This window comes from Balearica regulorum, chromosome 2, assembly GCF_011004875.1.
Source record: "Balearica regulorum gibbericeps isolate bBalReg1 chromosome 2, bBalReg1.pri, whole genome shotgun sequence".
In the NCBI taxonomy this organism is placed as follows: Eukaryota; Metazoa; Chordata; class Aves; order Gruiformes; family Gruidae; genus Balearica; species Balearica regulorum.
Genome location: NC_046185.1, coordinates 116233301 through 116253376, shown reverse-complemented (window position 1 = coordinate 116253376; position 20076 = coordinate 116233301). Strand labels below are relative to the sequence as shown.

General features: G+C 41.9%; 1 protein-coding gene across 6 annotated transcripts in view; it reads left to right on the top strand.

The window, feature by feature from the left end:
* ELMO1 (engulfment and cell motility 1) overlaps window positions 1–20076 on the top strand; it is a 313180-nt gene that overhangs the window by 53109 nt on the left and 239995 nt on the right. For all 6 annotated transcript variants that reach the window (XM_075745465.1, XM_075745471.1, XM_075745466.1 and 3 more), the window contains 2 exons: window positions 9550–9590; window positions 10652–10724. In XM_075745465.1, the coding sequence (XP_075601580.1) occupies window positions 9550–9590; window positions 10652–10724 (114 nt within the window). The remainder of the gene's footprint in view (window positions 1–9549; window positions 9591–10651; window positions 10725–20076) is intronic.

The following is a 20076-nucleotide window of genomic DNA, read 5'->3' as shown; positions in this document are numbered from 1 at the left end:
TTGGTGTCTGAATTTGCATTGGGATCTTTTTGTGGACTTTTTAGTGGTGCAGTTTGGGGAAGAAATGAATGGTAGATGATGACTGCCTGTTCTCCTCTCCCAATCTTCTGGCTGATTATTCTGGAAGATGCTAAGCATAGGGCCGTATGGGCTCACTACAGGTGAACCAGGATGCTGGCTACTCTCTCTCTTTATTTGTCCCAGAAATAGCCATTTCATAAGAGGCTGTTATTTCTTGTGTTCAGATGGAAATTTGCATGCTATAATTTGTGCCCATTATGTATAACTCATTCTCAACTGCTAGGATATTTTTTTACAGAGCAGATTATTTTAGGTAAGCCAGTGCTGGTTTTAGGTTACCTGGATACTTTGTTCTGTGGATTTACAGCTTCACTGTTCCTGCTGCAGGGGAAGCAGCTTCCAGAAGAGGCAAAGGATGGATATTTGGGAACGATAACTATTTCGGCTTATCCCATTCAAATCCACTCTTGCGTGTTAACACAAGTGGTACTAAAACCAGATTTCTTTATACTCAGGGATGAACTTCTTCACCGTTGGAGGTGAACATTGTTCCTACAGAAGGGAATGATTTGTAATTAAATTTGGCTGTACAGTCTCTTCCTCCAGGTTTACTTTTATCTATGAGATCATTAAATATAGATGAAATTAGCACATGTAAATTTTAACATTAGCCAAAAAAAAAGGGGAAAAACCCAAACAAACCGTGTTTTCTTTTCAAAGCACAGATCTGGTAGAGTGAACAAAATTTACAGGAGCACTGTCAAATGACAATTTCATGTTAATACAGTGCAGTGCAGCACATGGGAGGAACCATGGGCTGCTTTACATTAATGTTTTCTCTAAGGTTTAGATTTAGTCAGCAAATTTATCTTTTAAGAGTGTCTTTCAAGTTGTCTCTTCTCTTCTGCCAGTGTATGCTATAAATGTCATTTTAATTTTTAATTTTTTTTCTTCAGAGAAGTCATTGTACTTCACTGCATATTAAAAGGAAACCAGTAAGATTTTTTTCTTAAGGGAACTTTCAAATCGTTTTGGGTTTCAGACCTAAAATCTGGACCCTTGGGGTTTTTTAATTGATTTAGTCCAGTGTTTCTCAAACTGTGGGGAGAAATGTAGTTCAAAAGGGATTGTGAAATGCTTAATTAGAGAAAAGAAAGTGGCACATCGGTTCTGCCATGTGTGTGGACTAAGAATAGCTGTAGTTTCTGCAAGCGCTGTCACTAGTAATAGCAGTATATGGATACAATCCTAGCATCACAAGTCTAAATGTATGCAATATTAGTGAGCACCAGCAACGTTCAAGTGGTGAAGAAGAAAGGGATACTGATGTCTCTCTGCACCAGAGGCTGTATTGTGAAGTGTCAGTCCCTGTGTTTAGTTCTGGGTTCGGTCTCATTCTCTCAAAATCAAGGTTTAGTGCTGAGGGGATGAAGGAGGAGAAGGGCTCTTACCTCCTTCCCACAAACCTGCAAAATTATACGAACTCTTATCCAAAAAATGTAATAGTGTTGCAGTGGCTGGAGCTACTGATGCGTTTTGGTATGAATATTGTGAAGATTTCCAACGTTATTACGCGTCGTAGTTTAAAGTAGCTAAGGGAAATGTCAGTGTCTTTAACAACTGACAAGATCTCAGTTTCTTGAAGATAGATGACTAGGAAGCAGCTTGTGGGGAGAGGGAAAAAAAAAAAAAATCTTGCACTGACTTACAGAAGTGTTCCCTGCCTGCATCTGCTAGGAGCAGGTCCTTTCTGTCAGGTCGGAGAAGGGAGTTAGTGCTTGAGGCTGGCCACTGCAGCTGTATCTCAGCCATTCTGAAGGAGGACCTTGGTTATGGCTCATAGAAAACTTACTTGAAGACAGATGAGCCAAAAGGTGGCTGCATCTTCAAAAAGATTGAATAACACTCTGCTAGCTTAAGACAGGTTGCTAAAGGTAGGGCTTGCTTAAAATCAACTTTTAGGTGATAAACAGATGCTAACAATAATTTAATGAGTTTTATTGCTCGTTGTTGTACCTGTCAGTATTTCAGCTTCACAAAACCAAAAAATGAAATTGTTCATAAAGCAGATACTAACCAGCATATAAACATAGTGAAAATATTTAACACTTTCATAATCTTTTCAGTTTTGTTACCATTGGAGGGTTATTAATAGAACTGGTAAGGAAATCATATCCACTAACCTAACGTGCCCTTTTCTTCATTGGACTAATGAAAGGTCTCATTTATTTTTTTGGGGAGGAAGCTATTCAGCAACAAGATTAACCTTGGAAACAATAATACTGATGTTTTAATACATTGAATAGAATTCAATGCACTAACACATGCATATACATAGTGCTTTGTTAACATAGTGAACCAATCATTGTTAATTACAATGAGTGTCAAAAATATAATTTCTTTTCTTATAGGACTGGGGTTGGAGTAGTCATCATTAGAGCTCTGGTTCTTTGCCATGGTGGCAGCCAGTCATCCTGGATAAAAGGACAATGTTGTTATCACATGTTATGTTTTATGAGTCTGGCTTGTCCAAATCCACATTCCCACAGGTTGGTTGGAATCTTTCAAGGCTGCGAAGCGATGTCTCATGGTGTGTGGCTGGGACTTCCTCACTGAAAAATACATAGAAACTTTGTCTTATGCGGTTGAATACAGAGACACTAGCAAAACTTAATAGATTGAAGAGGTAATAGCTATGGAGAAGGGTTAGAAATTGTAAAAGAAATGGGGGGGGGAGAAATAGAAATATTTAATGAGTTACAGTCTAATGGATGCTGTTTATGCTTTCTACTTGGTGCTGTCTTCTATGATAGGAAACATTAGTTAAATGCAGTAGACAGTTAAATACTTTTTTTATAGAAGTGTAAATAGAGCCAGGAGGTACTTGAGGTCCTACAGAAATAGTGTCCCAGCGTTTCTGATATCCAACGTGAGATGAAACGCTTTATTAATTCTCTCCTTGGTTGCTTGTTGGGTGTTTATTTGGAGTTTGTTTGTTTGTTTGTTTTTTCTGGCTCTGGTTTTCGTTGCCCCATACTGCTAGCCAGAACCTCCGTACTGGAGCCTGAATCTTGCTGCCTGCAACTGATGGCATTTTCAAGATGAAGGCTGAATGTGACTGTAATATTGTTGCATCTGCACAATTTTTAAAGAAACAGCAGGAGTCTCATCTCTTAAAAGTTAATTCTGCTATATTTAAAGGAAATGTGTAATGGTGAGATTCCTGGAGTTACACGGCACTGAATTAATTACAAAGTACTTCATTCACATTCTGGCCAGCTGGAGTATCCAGGCACACTTTATGATTCAATTATCTTCTCCTTATAGACCGCCAAGATTGTAGTACAAAAGAAAGTAATACTAAAAATCCCACAGTATAAATTTTTTGTGCCTTCATGTAGAGACTTTCCTACCTGGGTAGACCAGCAATGTGTCAGTCATGAGCTCTGGGTTTGGGGTTTCTTCATTCAGTTTTCAAAGGTATGGTCACCTAATAAAGTGGTTCTGTGAAGAGCCACATCTTAAAGCTCTGCTTTGTAACTCTTTAGATCCTCCGAGAACTGTATTTTTAACTATGTGGTGCAAGTATGTTGCAGGCAAACATGCTGTAATCCACAACTGTAGGTCCCTAGGTGTTTTGTAACCCTTCAGTACTCTTGACCAGGAGTTTTTGGTGTGTCCCTTTTTGCAAAGTTCTTGAGGAAACAGGGTATGTTATGGCTTGTTAGGGCAGCAGACATGGAGTAAGGAGTTCCTGTAAAATTCTGGTTGTTTTTTTTTTTTATTGTTTTGTTTTAATGTTATGGTTTCACTGCTTCCTTGTTGTACAGTCACTTTGTCATCCTAAACTTATGATCTGTGGGGCAATGTTTAGATCTGGTGAAATGCGGACTTAGGAATGAGGATGTCATTGGGGGAGGGAAGGGAGTAACTGAAGAAGCTGCAGCTGAGGATGAAGGCATAGAGAACACGAACAACCAGATTGCCCCAAGTCTTGTGTGCTCTGCAGAACCCCTACTGCTATATTTATACCAAAGTGTTTCTACTAACATGTTAAAACTGCCACTTGAAGGGCTGTGAACTGAGCCAACACAAGCTCTCTCCCATCAGTGAGCTGTGCTTTGTTGAAGGGTTTTTCCTGTCAGCTCTGGGGTATGAATGTTTCCTGCCTTGGGTTGTGCTGCTGCACCGACAGAACTGTGTGGTGTTGACCTGGCCTTGGCTGGGTTTTGTAGTCTCTGTTACTGCAGTGCTGGGGTGTCCCAGTTTTTCAGATATTCACACCCTCCAGTGCTCCCCTGAGTTAGGGAAATCTTCCTTTACAGATGCCTGACACCTAATTAATGAGTCTGGTCTTACTAATATTCCATTGTAGTAAATGGAGAGAGTTGATTCCTAAAGTGGTTCAGAGCAGGTTGAGGAGGCTGAAGCCCAAAGCTCTCCTGTACCGTCCCCTTATGGGAGAAGACCTTGCCTCTTACATCATGAGAAACCAGTGGCAAAGTAGTGACTCGAGGACCTGGCATCTGGTGTTTGCCACCGGACGGTCCTGCTTCTGTTTCTGTAGCCCCTGATGTGTGACAGTAACAGATGAAGCTTCCGCTGATTGTGAAAAGAGGTGTTTTTCTGTTTTTTAATAGCCATGAAAATGACTTTTGCACTAAAAGATTTGTCAGTAGAATGGTAGCATTAATTATAGACAGAATGGTGTATTTGCTGGCTTGAGATTCTGTTTTTTGACAGATGCACAGATCAGCAATAAAAGTTTCTGGTTTTTTTTTTTTTAATGCAGAGTGTTTTCCACTAACAGATGTGCTGCATCTGCTGTTTTTCTGTGATAGGTTTAACGACAGCAAGGGTTAAGGGTTTTCTTGTTAATTTTCTGATTAAAAGGTATCAGCCAGGGAAAGTGATATCCCAAGCACTGCCAGGGGGGGAAAAAAAAAAAAATCATTGAATCTCTGCTAGTTATTTGAAAAGGAAAGATATTCAGCCTTGGCCTAAAAGAAACCCATCTACAATTCCCTTGTATATCACAATCAAAGTATATCTGAACTGCACGTACAACACAGGTTTCTACCCAGATTTAGGCTTCTGTCCTCTTCACAATTCATACATGCACATACACATGCACACACTATTTGATTTGGAAGTGCTTTAAACCCAGGTTAGTGTACTGGTGGCTTGAACTGGACCTAGGGCTTGGTCAGCACTGGTGTATTGAACGTTCTTTCTTTTGCTCATCCCATGATTTCCCTGGAACAAAACAGTGGCCTGGACTCCCCAGCCTATTCTTGCGTGACTGTGCTTAGTTGTTCCTGGTGACTGTGAGGAACCCAAGGTGTAAGCATGAAAGGATGAAACTGGTGAGGAAATTGGAGTGGGGAATCTCAGTCTGTGTTCTGCAAGTTACTTTAGAAGTGTTACAAAATATTGTACAAGTAGTGAGGGCATGTACTCAAGAAGACTAAGTTAGGGATCTGTGTGCATCTCAGCACACACAACCTGGAGATGTGACATGAGAGAGATGCAGGTGAGCACAGAAGTGGTGACTGGGTATTACTGCATGGTGGATGTCACTAGGGCTAGACTTAGCCAGCACCTCAGACACCTGTACTAACCAGTGAATGCATATAAAGCTTTACCCGGTGTGTAAATTCGTGTTGGCTCTAGTGCTGCCTGTGCTTGATATCAATGGCAGGATTCTCCCCATGTGTGCAGATTGATAAGTCACGAGACCATAATGCCCCATTATTGTTTCCCACTGGATTTCAGATATCAATTTAATACCTACCCTGGGAAAATACTTCTATACTAACTGATGTGTTCAGTGCAGATGGCTGTGATACATTAGCTGAAGGGGTTATCTCCTATAGGGAGTGTAAGATTTACTTTGAACTGTGTTATTTCATGCATTAAAGCTACAGTTTCATCTTCTTAGAGCTTTAAATGAGCATCTCAGCATGTGTAAAAACACACTTCATTCGTGTGAGTGTAGGGGAGGACATAGAGGCAAAAAAACAAAACTAAAATGCACTAGCACAAAAATACTCATTTCAATGAAGGAAAAACTGACATGTTTTTGGACTGTCTGATTGTAATGAATTCTTTGAAGTACATTGACTACTACGGTAAATTTGACTTTTCAGAACTGTAAATGCAGCAAAGATATTATGTAAATTGCCATCAACATAATTTTATGAAGATTAAAATAACAAAAACATCCAGTCCATTCTCTTTGACATCAGGCAAATATTTACAGCCAGGCAAAAAAATAAAAATGTCTTTGGCCTGCTGACTGGATTTAGTCTGCAGAGAATGGAAATAAGCTTTTACCTCATCTTGCATGGCTCCCAAAGAAAAAAAAATGTAATAGCTCACTTTGTCTTCTAGTACTGCTGCATTCCTATACATAAACAGTCGTGTCCCAACACTGTTACCGAAGAATAGATATGTCTCTTACATCCTTCAGTAGCAGGACTGCCAGGGGATTCTGGACACCGCTGCGAGCTGTCTGGGAAGGGGCCGCGGGAGCTGGTCGCTCGCCTGGCTGTCACTTCCAGAGCAAATAAAGGTTTTGTTGGCGCGGAGGCCTGGCCGTGCACAGGCGAGGCGGCAGGACTGCTGCCGCTGCCCGGTCGGCGTGCCGCCTGCCCGGCGTGCTGCCGCCAGAGCCTTCCCGCAGCCCACGCTTACGGGACCCCACCTGAGTGGTTGCACAGAGGGAGCTCTGGCAGCCCTAGCCTGCTTTCGGCCACGTCCCGCTTACAGCTGTGAACGGGGTGCTGGTGACAATTTATCCACTTGGTAGGGAGCGGGAAAGAATTTTGCCTGGAGACTTGTATGCAGAGGGAAAGCTGCACAAGGGATGCTTAGGAGCAGCAGCTTATTAGGATTGCAGTGGTATTTATTTTTACACTTATTAATTTCTAAAGTGCTATCAAATTACTAATTGCAAACTCTGTATCCCAGAAGAGTTCTGCTTTTTTTTCATCCTGTTGCTGTTAACTGAGATGTACGTAGTCACATCAGTGCTGTAGCGGTACTGCCGCAGGAGGACAAAGCTGTACTGTGAAAGGCTGTTTGTATTAATAATTTTTATTATTAAAGATCTATTTTGTTTTTCTTTCTTAGCTGTCCCTTACAGGTTCTAGCTGATGTGGGGTTTTGTCCAAGTTTTTAATTTTAAATAATGTCATGTAAAGGTGGTATAGAATAGGAAAAGGGAGAGGGAGATGAGTGGGATTGAGAAGGGACATAAAAGCTGATGGTGTAGAGGACTTGGAAGTCCAGAATAGTGATTTGGAAATTAATTGTATACAACCTTCCCAGTGCTTAATATTCCCAGTTGGATTATTAAAGTGTCTTTTTGTCATGGCTTCCAATGGGAAGCTATAGCTTCTATGAGAAATAATGGGGAGGAAAGGCAGCTACTCTTTTTGTTCTCCATTGTATTCAATCTGTTAGCTGATATCAGTTAACTTTGTAAAAGGAATTAATATCCCAGATACCACTGTTGTCAAAACAGAGAAATAAAGGAGTGGGACCCGCAGTAGCATCCTGAGGAGAGAAGGGGAGGCAGTGTGCAGAGCTGTCCTGTCTGCTTGGCAGCAGCTCACCAACAGGCTGGCACACGTGTGCTGGATGGCAAACTGGCGTTACCCCACTCCAGACAAACCTGGCTCCTCTCTCTTCCCTCCATCCCTCCTGAAAAATGGGGGTTTATTTTTTGGGGAAGGATAAAGGGAAGAGAGCAGTTGGAAGCAGTGATTGCTTTCACAGGATTGCAGAAGCTACAAAACCCCTCTGGGAGGAGGACAGCAGATTACAGCAGCCGTGCATAAATGACAGTAATCCAGACTGAGGAACTGATCAGGCTAAAAAATTGTGGGGGAGAAAACACACTTTTTCTTTCTCGTGTGGTCTGCCTGATCCCCTTCGCAGCTTTTGCTGAGCCAGCACAGTGGAGAAAAGCTGCTGTGGAGAGGGGACGCTGGCTGCTGCAGAAGGGAGCAGGGTCACTCTTCTGGCCTTTTCTCCCATGTGCTGGTATTTGCTTATCTTTCAGGTGTGTAGCAAGTCAGATGAGGCGATCCAGATGAAAACTATTTCTTTCCTTTTTACTGGGCCAATTTTTAGTTTGAGCAAGTTCCCTGATGGGGCTCATCTGGGTGTTCATGTGAAAATAGTAATGGCAGTGAAAGAGGAAGGATGGAAACCAAGAACTGAGAGGGTATGGCACGGGGGGACAGGATCCTTTCAGCAGATGCTTTCATTCATGTTTGATTAAAATGATCTTGTGTTACATTTTTCTCTGTTTATAAACTGGCTTAGTTGACTTGGCTGTTGAAATAACAAACCCTTCCCCGAATCTGACCTGATGAGGGATTCCGGTCTCTGGTTTTCTGCCTATGCAGTGATGCAGTTCAGAAAACAAATCAAAGAGAAAACTAGTTCTCTCTCCCCATCTTGTACCCTGCTACTGAGTTAATTCTTAGCCTAATCCATTTTCCATAAACACTAAAAGGATGCTACTTCTTTTGGCAACAGTCTTGGTTTATGAGTTGCTGTATGGTGGATTTTTTGGTTTTTGTTTGGTTTGTTTGCTTTTAAGAATTGAGTGAACTGTGATTATTGGGAGTAAGTAGAGAGTAGCAGACTCCTGTGCTGTTTAGGTCGTTTGGGGAATTTTCAGGAAGCAACAGATCTGTGTGACATTGGTCACCCAGTATGGGAGAAAAAAAGGTTCAGTAGTCACCCAAAGGTGAAATTTGTTTCTTCTTGCCATGCAACTTTGTCTATGTTTTGGGTTATAAAGATGCATTTTCTTTTAGCCAGCAATCTTCTGAAAACGCTTGCGTGTGCACCCTGTGTTTAGACGAATGTTCAGAGCGTTGCAACATCACCAGGCTAGACTGTTCCTTCTATTTTGGGACCCAGAGCAACAGGGCTGTTTTTAGTCTGTCCAAATGCTCGTGCTTGCAGATGTAGAGAGTAAAGTAGAACTGATACATCTGGTATCTTAACACCTTCCAGCTGGTGTTTTATCAGAGGGGAACCTGCATATTTGTACTTAGGAGAGAGGATTACTGTCATCATATGACCGTATCTGAAAGGGACAAAAGAAAGTTTGAAAATATTGAATGTCGTCTTGCTTCAGATGTCATTCCTGGAAAATGCTCGTGTTGATATCTAAATCCTCTGTTTCTGTTGGGTAATGAGATGCAGTGTACACAAAAGGCCCTTTGATTTCTCAGTTGAGAAGCTGGAGTTGATGCCGTATGGGTTAATGTTGACAAAAAGGACTGGTAATGTCATCGTGCGTATGTGTAGAATCGCTGTCTTTATAAATTGTCAGACCAAAACAGCAGAAAATTTTTGGGTCCTATCAAGCTTGATATTAAACAAAAAATGAAATACTATTAACTTGGTTTGTTCTTTGCAGTTACTGGTTTTTGAATCACATTTTAAGAGCTCAAGACTTTTCAAATTCAGTGATTTATTTTTTTTTCTTTTTTTCTTAACCAGAAAAAACCACTGTCCTCAATTATAAAAGAAGTCTGTGATGGGTAAGTTTATATAGTACATATTAGATACTATGCTTCTTGAGTTATTAAACCAACCAGGAGGTAGTTTTTTCTGAAGAAACTTTAGATAACCTGTATGACTAGTCATTAGCTTCTGAAATCTTGTAGTTGTTTTATCTTCAGATTTTGAATTTGCGGTGTATTTTGGATCAATTACTTGCAAGATGAGATTCCTAACAAAGCATCTCCATCATGTGGGTGGCTCTCATTTAGACTGTTTGTTGCCCTTCTGCACAGAGATGTGTTTTACTCGCTTTACATTTGTGGTCCCTGCAGTTTGTGAGTTAAGAACTGAAGCATTGACTGTGGCTTTGATTTTTAAGCACTGGGTCTAGTGACTGCTGTAAGCTGGCCCAGTTGATGTGACTGCTCACACGAAACTGAAATGTTAATCACAAGTCCTGCAGTATGAGCTAATACTTGGCTAAGAGATATATCTTCCTTTAGTTTTAGTATGTTAATATTTGGGGAAAGAAATGCTGTTTTAAGCAAGTGCTGCCACACAGGAGAAACTAGTTTATATTCATCAGATTGCTGCTGAGTTAAAAAGGGGGCATTTTATGCATAATGTAATATATAAACTTAATACTATATGTGTTGGATATTGTATAAGCTAGCATAAAGTCCTTGTACAATGAATTTTTTGGGGTCTGATTCAGTGATCTTGCTTACTGCAAGCAAAAATTATGCTTGCTATTTTTTTATAGATCTGGAATGAATATCAGATCATTATCAACTTATTTTTGGAGCACTGAAGTGTCACTGCAGAGGCAAAGTAGTTTCTCTTTCTCCCCCCTCCCCCTTCTTTTTATCTTTGCCTTGGAAGGAAGGTATTTGTTATGTAATTTCTTTCTGAGCCATGGTCAAGTTTAGGGCTTTGTTTCAGATATGCAAAGGGAAAACCTTATCATTGAAAGATATGGAAAAGTATGAGAAATGCATGGGAATGACAGGCACTTGTTTGATCAGAGTAAAATTATATAAAGGTTACTTTTGAGTTTTTAAAGTTTTGTTTGTGATTAATTTATTTTCTTATTTCTAAGGTGGTCTCTTGCAAATCATGATCAATTTGCACTGCAGCATGCTGATAGTTCTAATTTCTACATCACAGAGAAGGTAGGTAAATCATTGAACACAATTCTTGCATAGCCTGTTAAAATACTTGCCACAATAATTTATTTTGAATTAAAATATATAAAACTAAAGAGTATTTTCAATGAAAGGGTAGGTACTGGGAGACCTGGTTTAATAATTTTGCACTGATTTTTTTTTCTGTTTGGAAAGGTAAATAAAAGTTTGAATGTGCAAAGGCCTCCACATCTGTTGAGTTTGAGACTTCAGCACTGAGCCCTTCAGCTTTGGTATTCGTGCATGTTTTGTATTCTGCTGACAAGTGGTGTACAGGAAATTGATATATGTAAAACATGAAGGGCTCTTTGAAGTCTGAGGAGACCTTCAGTGCATGTCACTTCCCTCTTTTGGCTGATCGGGTAGAAAGAAATAAGTTTCAGTGACTGTGTAATATTTGCTACTCCTTCCCGCCTGCTGCCTTGTCCTTTTGTAGTTATGTATGTTATGTTGGCGTATTTTTTTGGTCCCCAGATCGTGTGGCAATAGGTGATTCATAAAGTGATGCAATGATTTCAGGACAAAGTAATGAAATGGCTGTAGCTGTAATAAAAATGGAATGTCTAGTCTAAATAAATGGGACATGCTCATCTGAATGAGACCAAGTAGTACATTCATTCCTAGCCTTACTGATAGAATTGCTGAAATTATGGAAAAAAAAAAAAATAATTTGCTTGGAAGACTGTACATGTTAGTGCTACAGAGGTACAATTTCTAAGCAACGGGAAAAGAGCAGTATTCAAAAATTCCTGAAGTCCGCATGCAGATGCCCTAACCTCAGTGGATTTTGAGCTAAATATACTTGAGCTTAGCTGCATAGACATAGATGCCTCTTGCTTACCTTTTTATCAGTTTAGTTTAGCTTACTCTGAAGTGGTAAGATCTCTTGGTTTTGTTTAGCATTCCACGGTTGTTTAGGATCTGCTAAACACAACTGAGACATGAACTAACTTTTCTCTTGCTGTAATTCTTACCCCCACCCAAGAAATCAAGGGAACTTGGGCACAGTTAAGCATTTAGAAAGGCTAAATTTAGAAAGGCAGATAGACTAGTTGATCATAAGATAGTGCTGTGGGGTTGGGTTTTTTTTTGGTGGGGGGATGTTGGTTTTTCGGGTTTCGGTGGGGTTTGGTGTTTTTTTTTTTTTTTTTTTGTTTGTTTGTTGTTTTTTTTTTTTTAGCAGACCAGTTTCAGTTTTTCATTTAACTGTTTGTCATCCCAGACAACCTTCTCAATGTGTCACAGTTTGTTTTGGGATCTTCCCTTTTTTGCTTGTGTTTTTTATCTTCCTTCTTTTCAAGTTTCAATTGACAGACACTTCAAAGGCCACCACAAGGAAAACTGTTGAAGTAATTATTGGCTGCTGTGTTTTGCCTCCACGCAAATGAAATAATGAGACTATTTTGCTAATTACCCTGAATTGTGACACAACATTTTCCAATAACCCAGACACAATCGAACTTGCCTGTTGGCATTTAAATTCTGATTTTAAATACAGTGAGTATTTCCAAGAAGCCAGGATAGAGTGAATACTTGGGATTGTTGAAGGAATTTGTCCTGATACAATTGGAGGAATCTTCCAGGCTTTGCCTTCACCTTTGGGTAGGATCCTGCAGCTTTGGAGCAGAGAAGTGTTTTCTGTTCTACATAAAAGGACATCTGATGGCTTTTGGCTGCCTTTAACTTGAAATAAGGGTGGAAAATGATGCTCTTCTATAACGTTTTGGATTGTTCTGCAGAGGGGACTTTGAGTTTGTTTATTCCCTACTGAAAATATGCAGTGTGTCTGACTGAGTCACATAAATAAGAGAGAAGAGCTCTAAATGCCACCAGTATTACTCAGATGTCTGTGACTTTTATTAGATATTGTTCACTGTTTATCACTGCTTATTGGATAGTGGCTATAAAGAGAGGCTTATATAGGCCATCACCCCTTCTACATACTTTGCCTCATTTGTGTGCAGTAGGATATTGTGGCTTTCTGAATTAAAATGTGAAAAACACCAGGCGTGAGGACAAACGCATGCACTTCAATGAACCTACCACACTAATTGTTAAAGCCCAAATTGCTTTAACCTGCCTCTTACTAGCATGTGAGCAGAGCTCTTTTGCGACAGTGACAGTTTCTGATAAGTAAATATTTTTCACTGCTCTTGAAGATTAATTGTATGTCTGTACATATGCAGAAAACATTATGTTTAGGTCATGTTTCTGCAGAACCTGGGTGACTGCTGATTTATGGCCTTCCAGGTAGAGATGCCTTTTTAAAATATCACTGTGTTTAAAGTCACTGGAAAGAAAAGCAATTAATGAATTCTTGTACAAAGTAACAAGAAACTTTGAAGTGAAAATGTTACAAATGTGGGACTGTCAACACATGGCTTACAATTATATTTTTGCTTTTGGGTGGCAAACAGCGCATCTGTGTTTTGGTTGTCATATGCAGAACTCTTTATCTTTTGTAGCTGACCTATATTTCCTGATTATACCGTACATAAATAAAAACAACGCCCAAGCAGTACTTTCTCTCTTTTTTTTTTTTTTTCCCTGGCTATATTATTTGGAAAAATGCCTCTACAGGAGTAGCAGTAACTCCTTCAGACAGTATAAGGGTGGTCGTTTAACAAATCTCGAGTCAGCCAGAGTTCCTAGTAGAGGTAGGGCTTGTCACAGCAGATGTGGTTTGGACTGCTGCCTCCAGGGTTCTGGTTGGGCTATATCTGTGCCCCTGAAAGTGCAGTGGAAATTATTATTTATGTATTTTAGTAGGGTTTTTTTTTTAAAAAAAAAACAAACCAACAAACAGGAGAAATAAGAGGTTATATGAACAAGAAAACCAAGCAGGAATAGTGCATAAGCTCAAGCCTGGCTGGTGTTTTGATCACAATGTATTTGATTTTAATTACATTAATAGGTGTGTCTTTTTTTAAAAGGCCTTTCTTATCATGGAGGGCGATTTTCTTTGTAGGCCAAACATCTAAAAGCCTGGCTTCTGAATCAAGATCTCATTGTGCTACATACTATGTAATAGAGAACAAATAAGTCTCACCTTTGCTTCAATCTGTTCAGGTTGTACCTGAGTAGATGCTTGTGTACATCAGGCATAATAACTCAGAAACACTATAGCCTGGATGAGCTTGGGTTTAGAACAGAAAATGCTATATGAAGAGTAGGAAATGGCTGTATAATTTTCTGTGCTATGTGTGTTCCTGGGCTGAAAACCGCAGCTCGGATGTCTGTCCACTGTGTTCCTCTCTGGCAGTACTGGGAATCCAGGGACAGACATCTGAGTGGCTGATGCAGCACATTGGTGGGCATGCAGGCCCTTTATTGCTGCTCATTCTTGGCCTTGCGGACATGGTCTAGTTCCTCTAGATCCATTTGTGCATCTGCACTGCCCACCGTGGGCGCTGGGTCTGGGAGGGATCGTTACTAGCTCAAACTCAGTCTCTAAAACCAAAAACATGGTGAAGGATCTGGATCACTGCAGCTGTTCAGATTATAGTACAGCCTCAAAAATGGTTGTTTTGTCACAGCTGAAGGTGTGATAAACCACAACGTTTATCAACCGGGAGTGTGGGATTGGGGAAGAATAGTGTTCAAGCTGGCTTCAGTGCTGCAGGCAGAACATGGTGGCTTTTAACCATGCATCAGGAATAAAAGGCTGGTTCGCTCTTGCTGAGGGGCTTTGTGAGCCAGCTCTGAGCTATGTTCAGCACAAAGTGGTGATATTGGTGCCATTTTATATTATCTTTTAAATGGAAGGACATTTCATTCATCTGTTTATTGACTGCAGTACATTTTTACTCAGTCACAATTTCATTGTGTTCAGTTTTTTACATCTGATGCCTGTGAAAACTCCTTGTGTTTTTCTCCTTCATTCCTGACTCCCACATTTCCCTTTCATTCTTACATGTTACTGCATGAAGTGGAGGAGAGCAGACACACTGAGTTCCGTCCATTAATTTCAAGAGACTTTTGTGCTATTTTGCAAAGGGAGCTGCTCCCACCTTGCTTTCGTTGCCATTACTCAGCTATTTGCTGTGTTTGTAGGCAGGACATCTTTCTACCCGCTGCCTTCCCTGAGCTGGGAACCTGGGTAGAGTCCCTGGTGCTTGTTCTCTCTCAAAGGTGCTTTTGCTTGTGACCTATTTTTTTGCTGAATACAACCTGTAATTGTATATTCATGTGAAATTCTGCCATGCCATTACAGGCTCCTTGCGTGGGAGTGTCTGCAAATGACAGGACAAGAAGAAAGACGCTTGTAGGGTTGGGGGTTTTTTTGGAGGTTTTTTCTTTCACGTTTTTAGTATTTATCTGTTTTCAGTGACCTAATTGAACTTCAGTGAGTTGGAAGTAAACATTCTCAATAATGAAGGTTTCTGATTCACTGAAGGACCTGGTGCTTTGTAAGCAGCTGAGAATGAGAAGGGGCATGAAGGCTGGGAACTAGAAAACTTAAGTGATCTGTTCCTCTCATTTTCCATTTTGCATTACATTTGTTAGTAACACTACATAAATGGCAGATTCCAATCCAGACTTGACCTGGACCAAACTATGCCTGACTTTTTCTTTTCTCTGCCACCGATAGGACATGTGATATTTCCCTTATATTCACAAATTTCTTACTATGTTGGGGCATCTGCACAGCCCTGCAAAAATTCGTAACAATAAGGGCAGCACATGGAGTCAGAGTGGCTGTGCTCCTGCCTGCTTGATGGATTATGATAACACTGCCCTGCAGACTCCAGTAAGAACTAGTGGACACTACTGTATTTCTCTGGTGAACAGAAGTAAAACTTGAGTATCTGTACACTAAATCACTTTTGATCCTGCTTCGTTCAGGCTGATTTCAAGAACAGTGGTCATCCTTCTCTTAGCAAAGTAGTCCTAGTTCGTAGACTTATTTTGTAGGAATTTAGGTTTATGCTGAATTTTCCAAAGAAAATAATTCTGTTCGGTCAACCTGTTACACTTTCTGGCCCCAGCATGAACAGCTTAATTCTACTGCTTGCCTCCTTTTTAAATATTTGGTATGATGATATCTTCTATTTAGTTCCTTCATTTCACATCAAGGCGGATGAGATGGATCAAGTATTTTTTTAAAAAGCTGCGAAGATATTTATTTTTCTTGAATTTAGTTTGTAATTTTGCCTTGCAAGTAATCACTAGAGAGGAAAGGCTCTGAAAAGGTGTCGTGGTTCTGGCAAGGATAGAGTTAATTTCCCAAGGAGCCAGGACAGGTGAGCCAAGCTGTTTTGGAGCCGGGGATATAGAGGATCCGAGGCCCGCTACACTCCAACGGAAAAGGAGATATTGGCAGCCTACGAAGAGGTTCGAGCTGCTTCAGAGGTGATTGGCACTGAAGCACAGCTCCTCTTGGCACCCCGACTCCCAGTGCTGGGTTGGATGTTCAAAGAGAGGGCTTCTTCTACACATCATGTAACCGATGCTATGTGGAGTAAGTGGGTTGCACTGATCACACAACGGGCTAGAATAGGAAGCCCCAGTCGTCCAGGAATTCTGGAAGTGATCACAGACTGGCCAGAAGGGAAAGATTTCGGAATGTCGCCAGAGGAGGAGGTGACACGTGCTGAAGAAGCCCCACCGTATAATAAACTAACAGAAGATGAGAAACCATATGCCCTCTTCACTGATGGGTCCTGTCGCATCGTGGGAAAGCATCGAAGGTGGAAGGCCGCTGTATGGAGTCCTACGCGGCGAGTTGTGGAAGCTGCTGAAGGAGAAGGTGAATCGAGCCAGTTTGCAGAGGTGAAAGCCATCCAGCTGGCTTTAGATATTGCTGAAAGAGAAAAGTGGCCAACGCTGTACCTCTACGCTGACTCATGGATGGTGGCCAATGCCCTGTGGGAGTGGTTACAGCAGTGGAAGCGGAGCAACTGGCAGCGTAGAGGCAAACCCATCTGGGCTGCCCCACTGTGGCAAGATATTGCTGCCCGGCTGGAGAAGCTGGTTGTAAAGGTACGTCATGTAGATGCCCATGTACCCAAGAGTTGGGCCACTGAGGAACATCAGAACAACCAGCAGGTAGATCAGGCTGCCAAGATTGAAGTGGCTCAGGTGGATTTGGACTGGCAGCGTAAGGGTGAATTATTTCTAGCTCGGTGGGCCCATGACACCTCGGGTCATCAAGGAAGAGATGCGACATATAGATGGGCCCGTGATCGAGAGGTGGACTTGAGCATGGACGCCATCTCACAGGTCATCCATCAATGTGAAACGTGTGCTGCAATCAAGCAAGCCAAGCGGGTAAAGCCTCTGTGGTATGGAGGCCGATGGTTGAAATATAAATATGGGGAAGCATGGCAAATCGACTACATCACGCTCCCACAAACCTGCCAAGGCAAGCGTTACGTTCTTACAATGGTGGAAGCAACCACTGGGTGGCTGGAAACATATCCTGTGCCCCATGCCACTGCCCGGAACGCTATTCTGGGTCTTGAAAAGCAAGTCCTGTGGTGACATGGCACCCCAGAGAGAACTGAGTCAGACAACGGGACTCATTTTTGGAACAACCTCATAGACACCTGGGCCAAAGAGCATGGTATTGAGTGGGTGTATCACATCCCCTATCATGCGCCAGCCTCTGGGAAAGTTGAAAGGTGCAATGGGCTGCTAAAAACCACCCTGAGGGCAATGGGTGGTGGGACCCTCAAACACTGGGATACGCATTTAGCAAAGGCCACCTGGTTAGTTAACACTAGGGGATCTGCCAATCGAGCTGGCCCTGCCCAGTCAAAATTCCCATGCCCAGTAGAAGGGGATAAAGTTCCTGTAGTGCACATGAAAAATATGTTGGGTAAAACAGTTTGGGTTATCCCTGCTTCAGGCAAAGGCAAGCCCATCTGCGGGATTGCTTTTGCTCAGGGACCAGGGTGCACTTGGTGGGTGATGAGAAAAGATGGGGAAGTCCGGTGTGTACCCCAAGGGGATTTGATTTTGGGTGAAAATAGCCAACAAATTAAATTGCATGATATTAATAGCGATATACTGTATCAATGGTATGACCATAAGAATCACCCAAAACTAATGAAGGATGGACTTTGAAACTGAACAAAGTGCTACGATGATGGAACTAGAACTGCCTTCAACTGGTGCCCATCTTTGGCATCCAGACTGTGAGCATGGACCATACCAGATACACCGGCTGTGAAGACTCCGGACGCAGCGTGCAACAATCCAGCAGCATGCACCATTGCTCCTGCTCTGAGAGACTGTAATGGCAGATGGAACCCAAAGCCATGGACTAAATGAACTCGACAGACATTTTAGAGCGATAGCCCATAGAGTAAGGCAATGAGTTCTGTAAAATAATCTGGGCACGACGTAGATGGTATGGAATAAGGGGTGGATAATGTCCTGGTTCTGGCAAGGATAGAGTTAATTTCCCAAGGAGCCAGGACAGGTGACCCAAGCTGGCCGGGGGCTATTCCATACCATGTGACGTCATGCTCACCATAAAAGGGGGCCAGTCGGGCAGGGGCGGGTTTGGCGTGTCGGTGTGGCTCTGGGACGGTCGAGCGTCCAGTCGGTCGTCGGATCGGTAAAATCGTTCTCTGTTATCACCCATCCTTACTCTCTGTTATCAGCACTGTTGTTGATTGTTTCCCTCTCCCTTGCTGTCCCAGTAACCTGCCCTTATCCCAACCCTCGAGGCTTTGCCGTTGTTTTTCCGTTCTCCTCCCCATCCCGCCGGGGGAGGGGTGAGCGAGCGGCGCGTGGCACTTAGCTACCGGCTGGGGATAAACCACGTCAAAAGGTTTGTCTTTCTGTTACAGCACTTGAAGATAGGTATGGTATACCACAGGCACGGTGCAACATTTTGGGTCCAGCTGACAGCGAACAGTTCTGTTTAAGATCTGGCTGACAGAAGAGTGCTCTTTAAATTGCCTTCATACTTGAAGAACAACCTGTTTAGATAGATGGGTAGTTTTACAAGCATTGGTGAACAGACATCACAGCTCACTGCTGAAAGGGGACAGTTCTGATTTCTTCTTCCCTTCCACATGAGATCCTGCCACTTCATTTCTGCTGGCTACAGCATTTTTTTTTTACTGTTTTTGGAGGTGGTGGCAAGGGGGGATCATTTTGTGCCACTTCATTAAATTTGCTTAATAAAAAGTCTGCCTGATCTGATGTAAGGGTGGGGCAGGACCCTGGAATCGTGTCCAGGAATGGGCTGCAGGGAAGAAAGAAGTTAAAGGAAGGATAGGAAGAGGGATGAAACTTTTCTCTTTTTAACAGCCGTGAGCTGTTACGTCCCTCAGTTGCTTGTGGAACTGGCTTAGGCTGATGTGGAATGAACTTGTTGGCAAATTCTGACTGTAGTCACAAATGGGGAAGGGATATTTTACCTACAGTCTCTCTGTGTCTGAGAGGAAGGGCTCAGGCAAGGGAGTAGGACTAGGATGTACATGTTAGAGAAGCACAAGCACCTGCAGGCTTCTCCTTAAACAAGTCCTAGTGTGGTTCCAAATGTGATGCTTGTAAAATGAGCTGGCCCTCTTTTCCTGCTTATTCTATGGTGCTTATTCCTGTCTTTTTGCCTTGCAAACTGGGCAAAACCCAAAATGATAAAATTTTCAGCTTTTTGTTCCCTTGTTGATTGATCAAGTAGTTATACAATTGTTTATGCCACATAAAAACGATAGCAGGAATGAGCAAGAGACTGACAAGCAAAACTGCTTTATGGTAGCAAGCTGTGCTTTGATTTGACAAAGTGACTGTGAACCACAGTCTTGGCTTGGGTCTTCAGCTATTTCTCTTAGTAGCAGCATCTGCTCAAGAAGCTACTGCTCCTGCACTGACCCCTCAGTGGTACTGTGGGTGAATGTGTTGGGTGAACTGCATCAAAGTACTGACTTCAATTTGACAATCCTTATTGGTTTGTTGGGTTTTTTTTGGTGTCCATACCAGTTCCCTGTTCTGATTTCCCCACGTGATCTCACCAATAACAGTATGAGCCCAGTTAAGTTTGTCATTTCCTGATGTTTATTTTGCAGGGTGCAGCTCTTATGTTCCAGCTTATCAGAGGACGATGGGGCTGCTTGTTATCTGCCCACCCCTTCTGTGTTACTGGTACAACTGTGTGTTTGCTTTGAATTGGGGAACTGGTCCAGGTTAAAAATAACTTGTGTATAACTTCTTTTAATGCATCAGAAGGATGTCTGCCCACAGTGTAGTACCGCTGCTGCTCTGCAGAGCAAGTGGTACCTCATAATGTTGTCCACGTAGATCACTCCACCTAAAGATGAGTAAATTGTGCAAAGTATGGACCTTTTCTTAGGATGTGGTTTCAGTGGTATTCAAGCCGGTATAA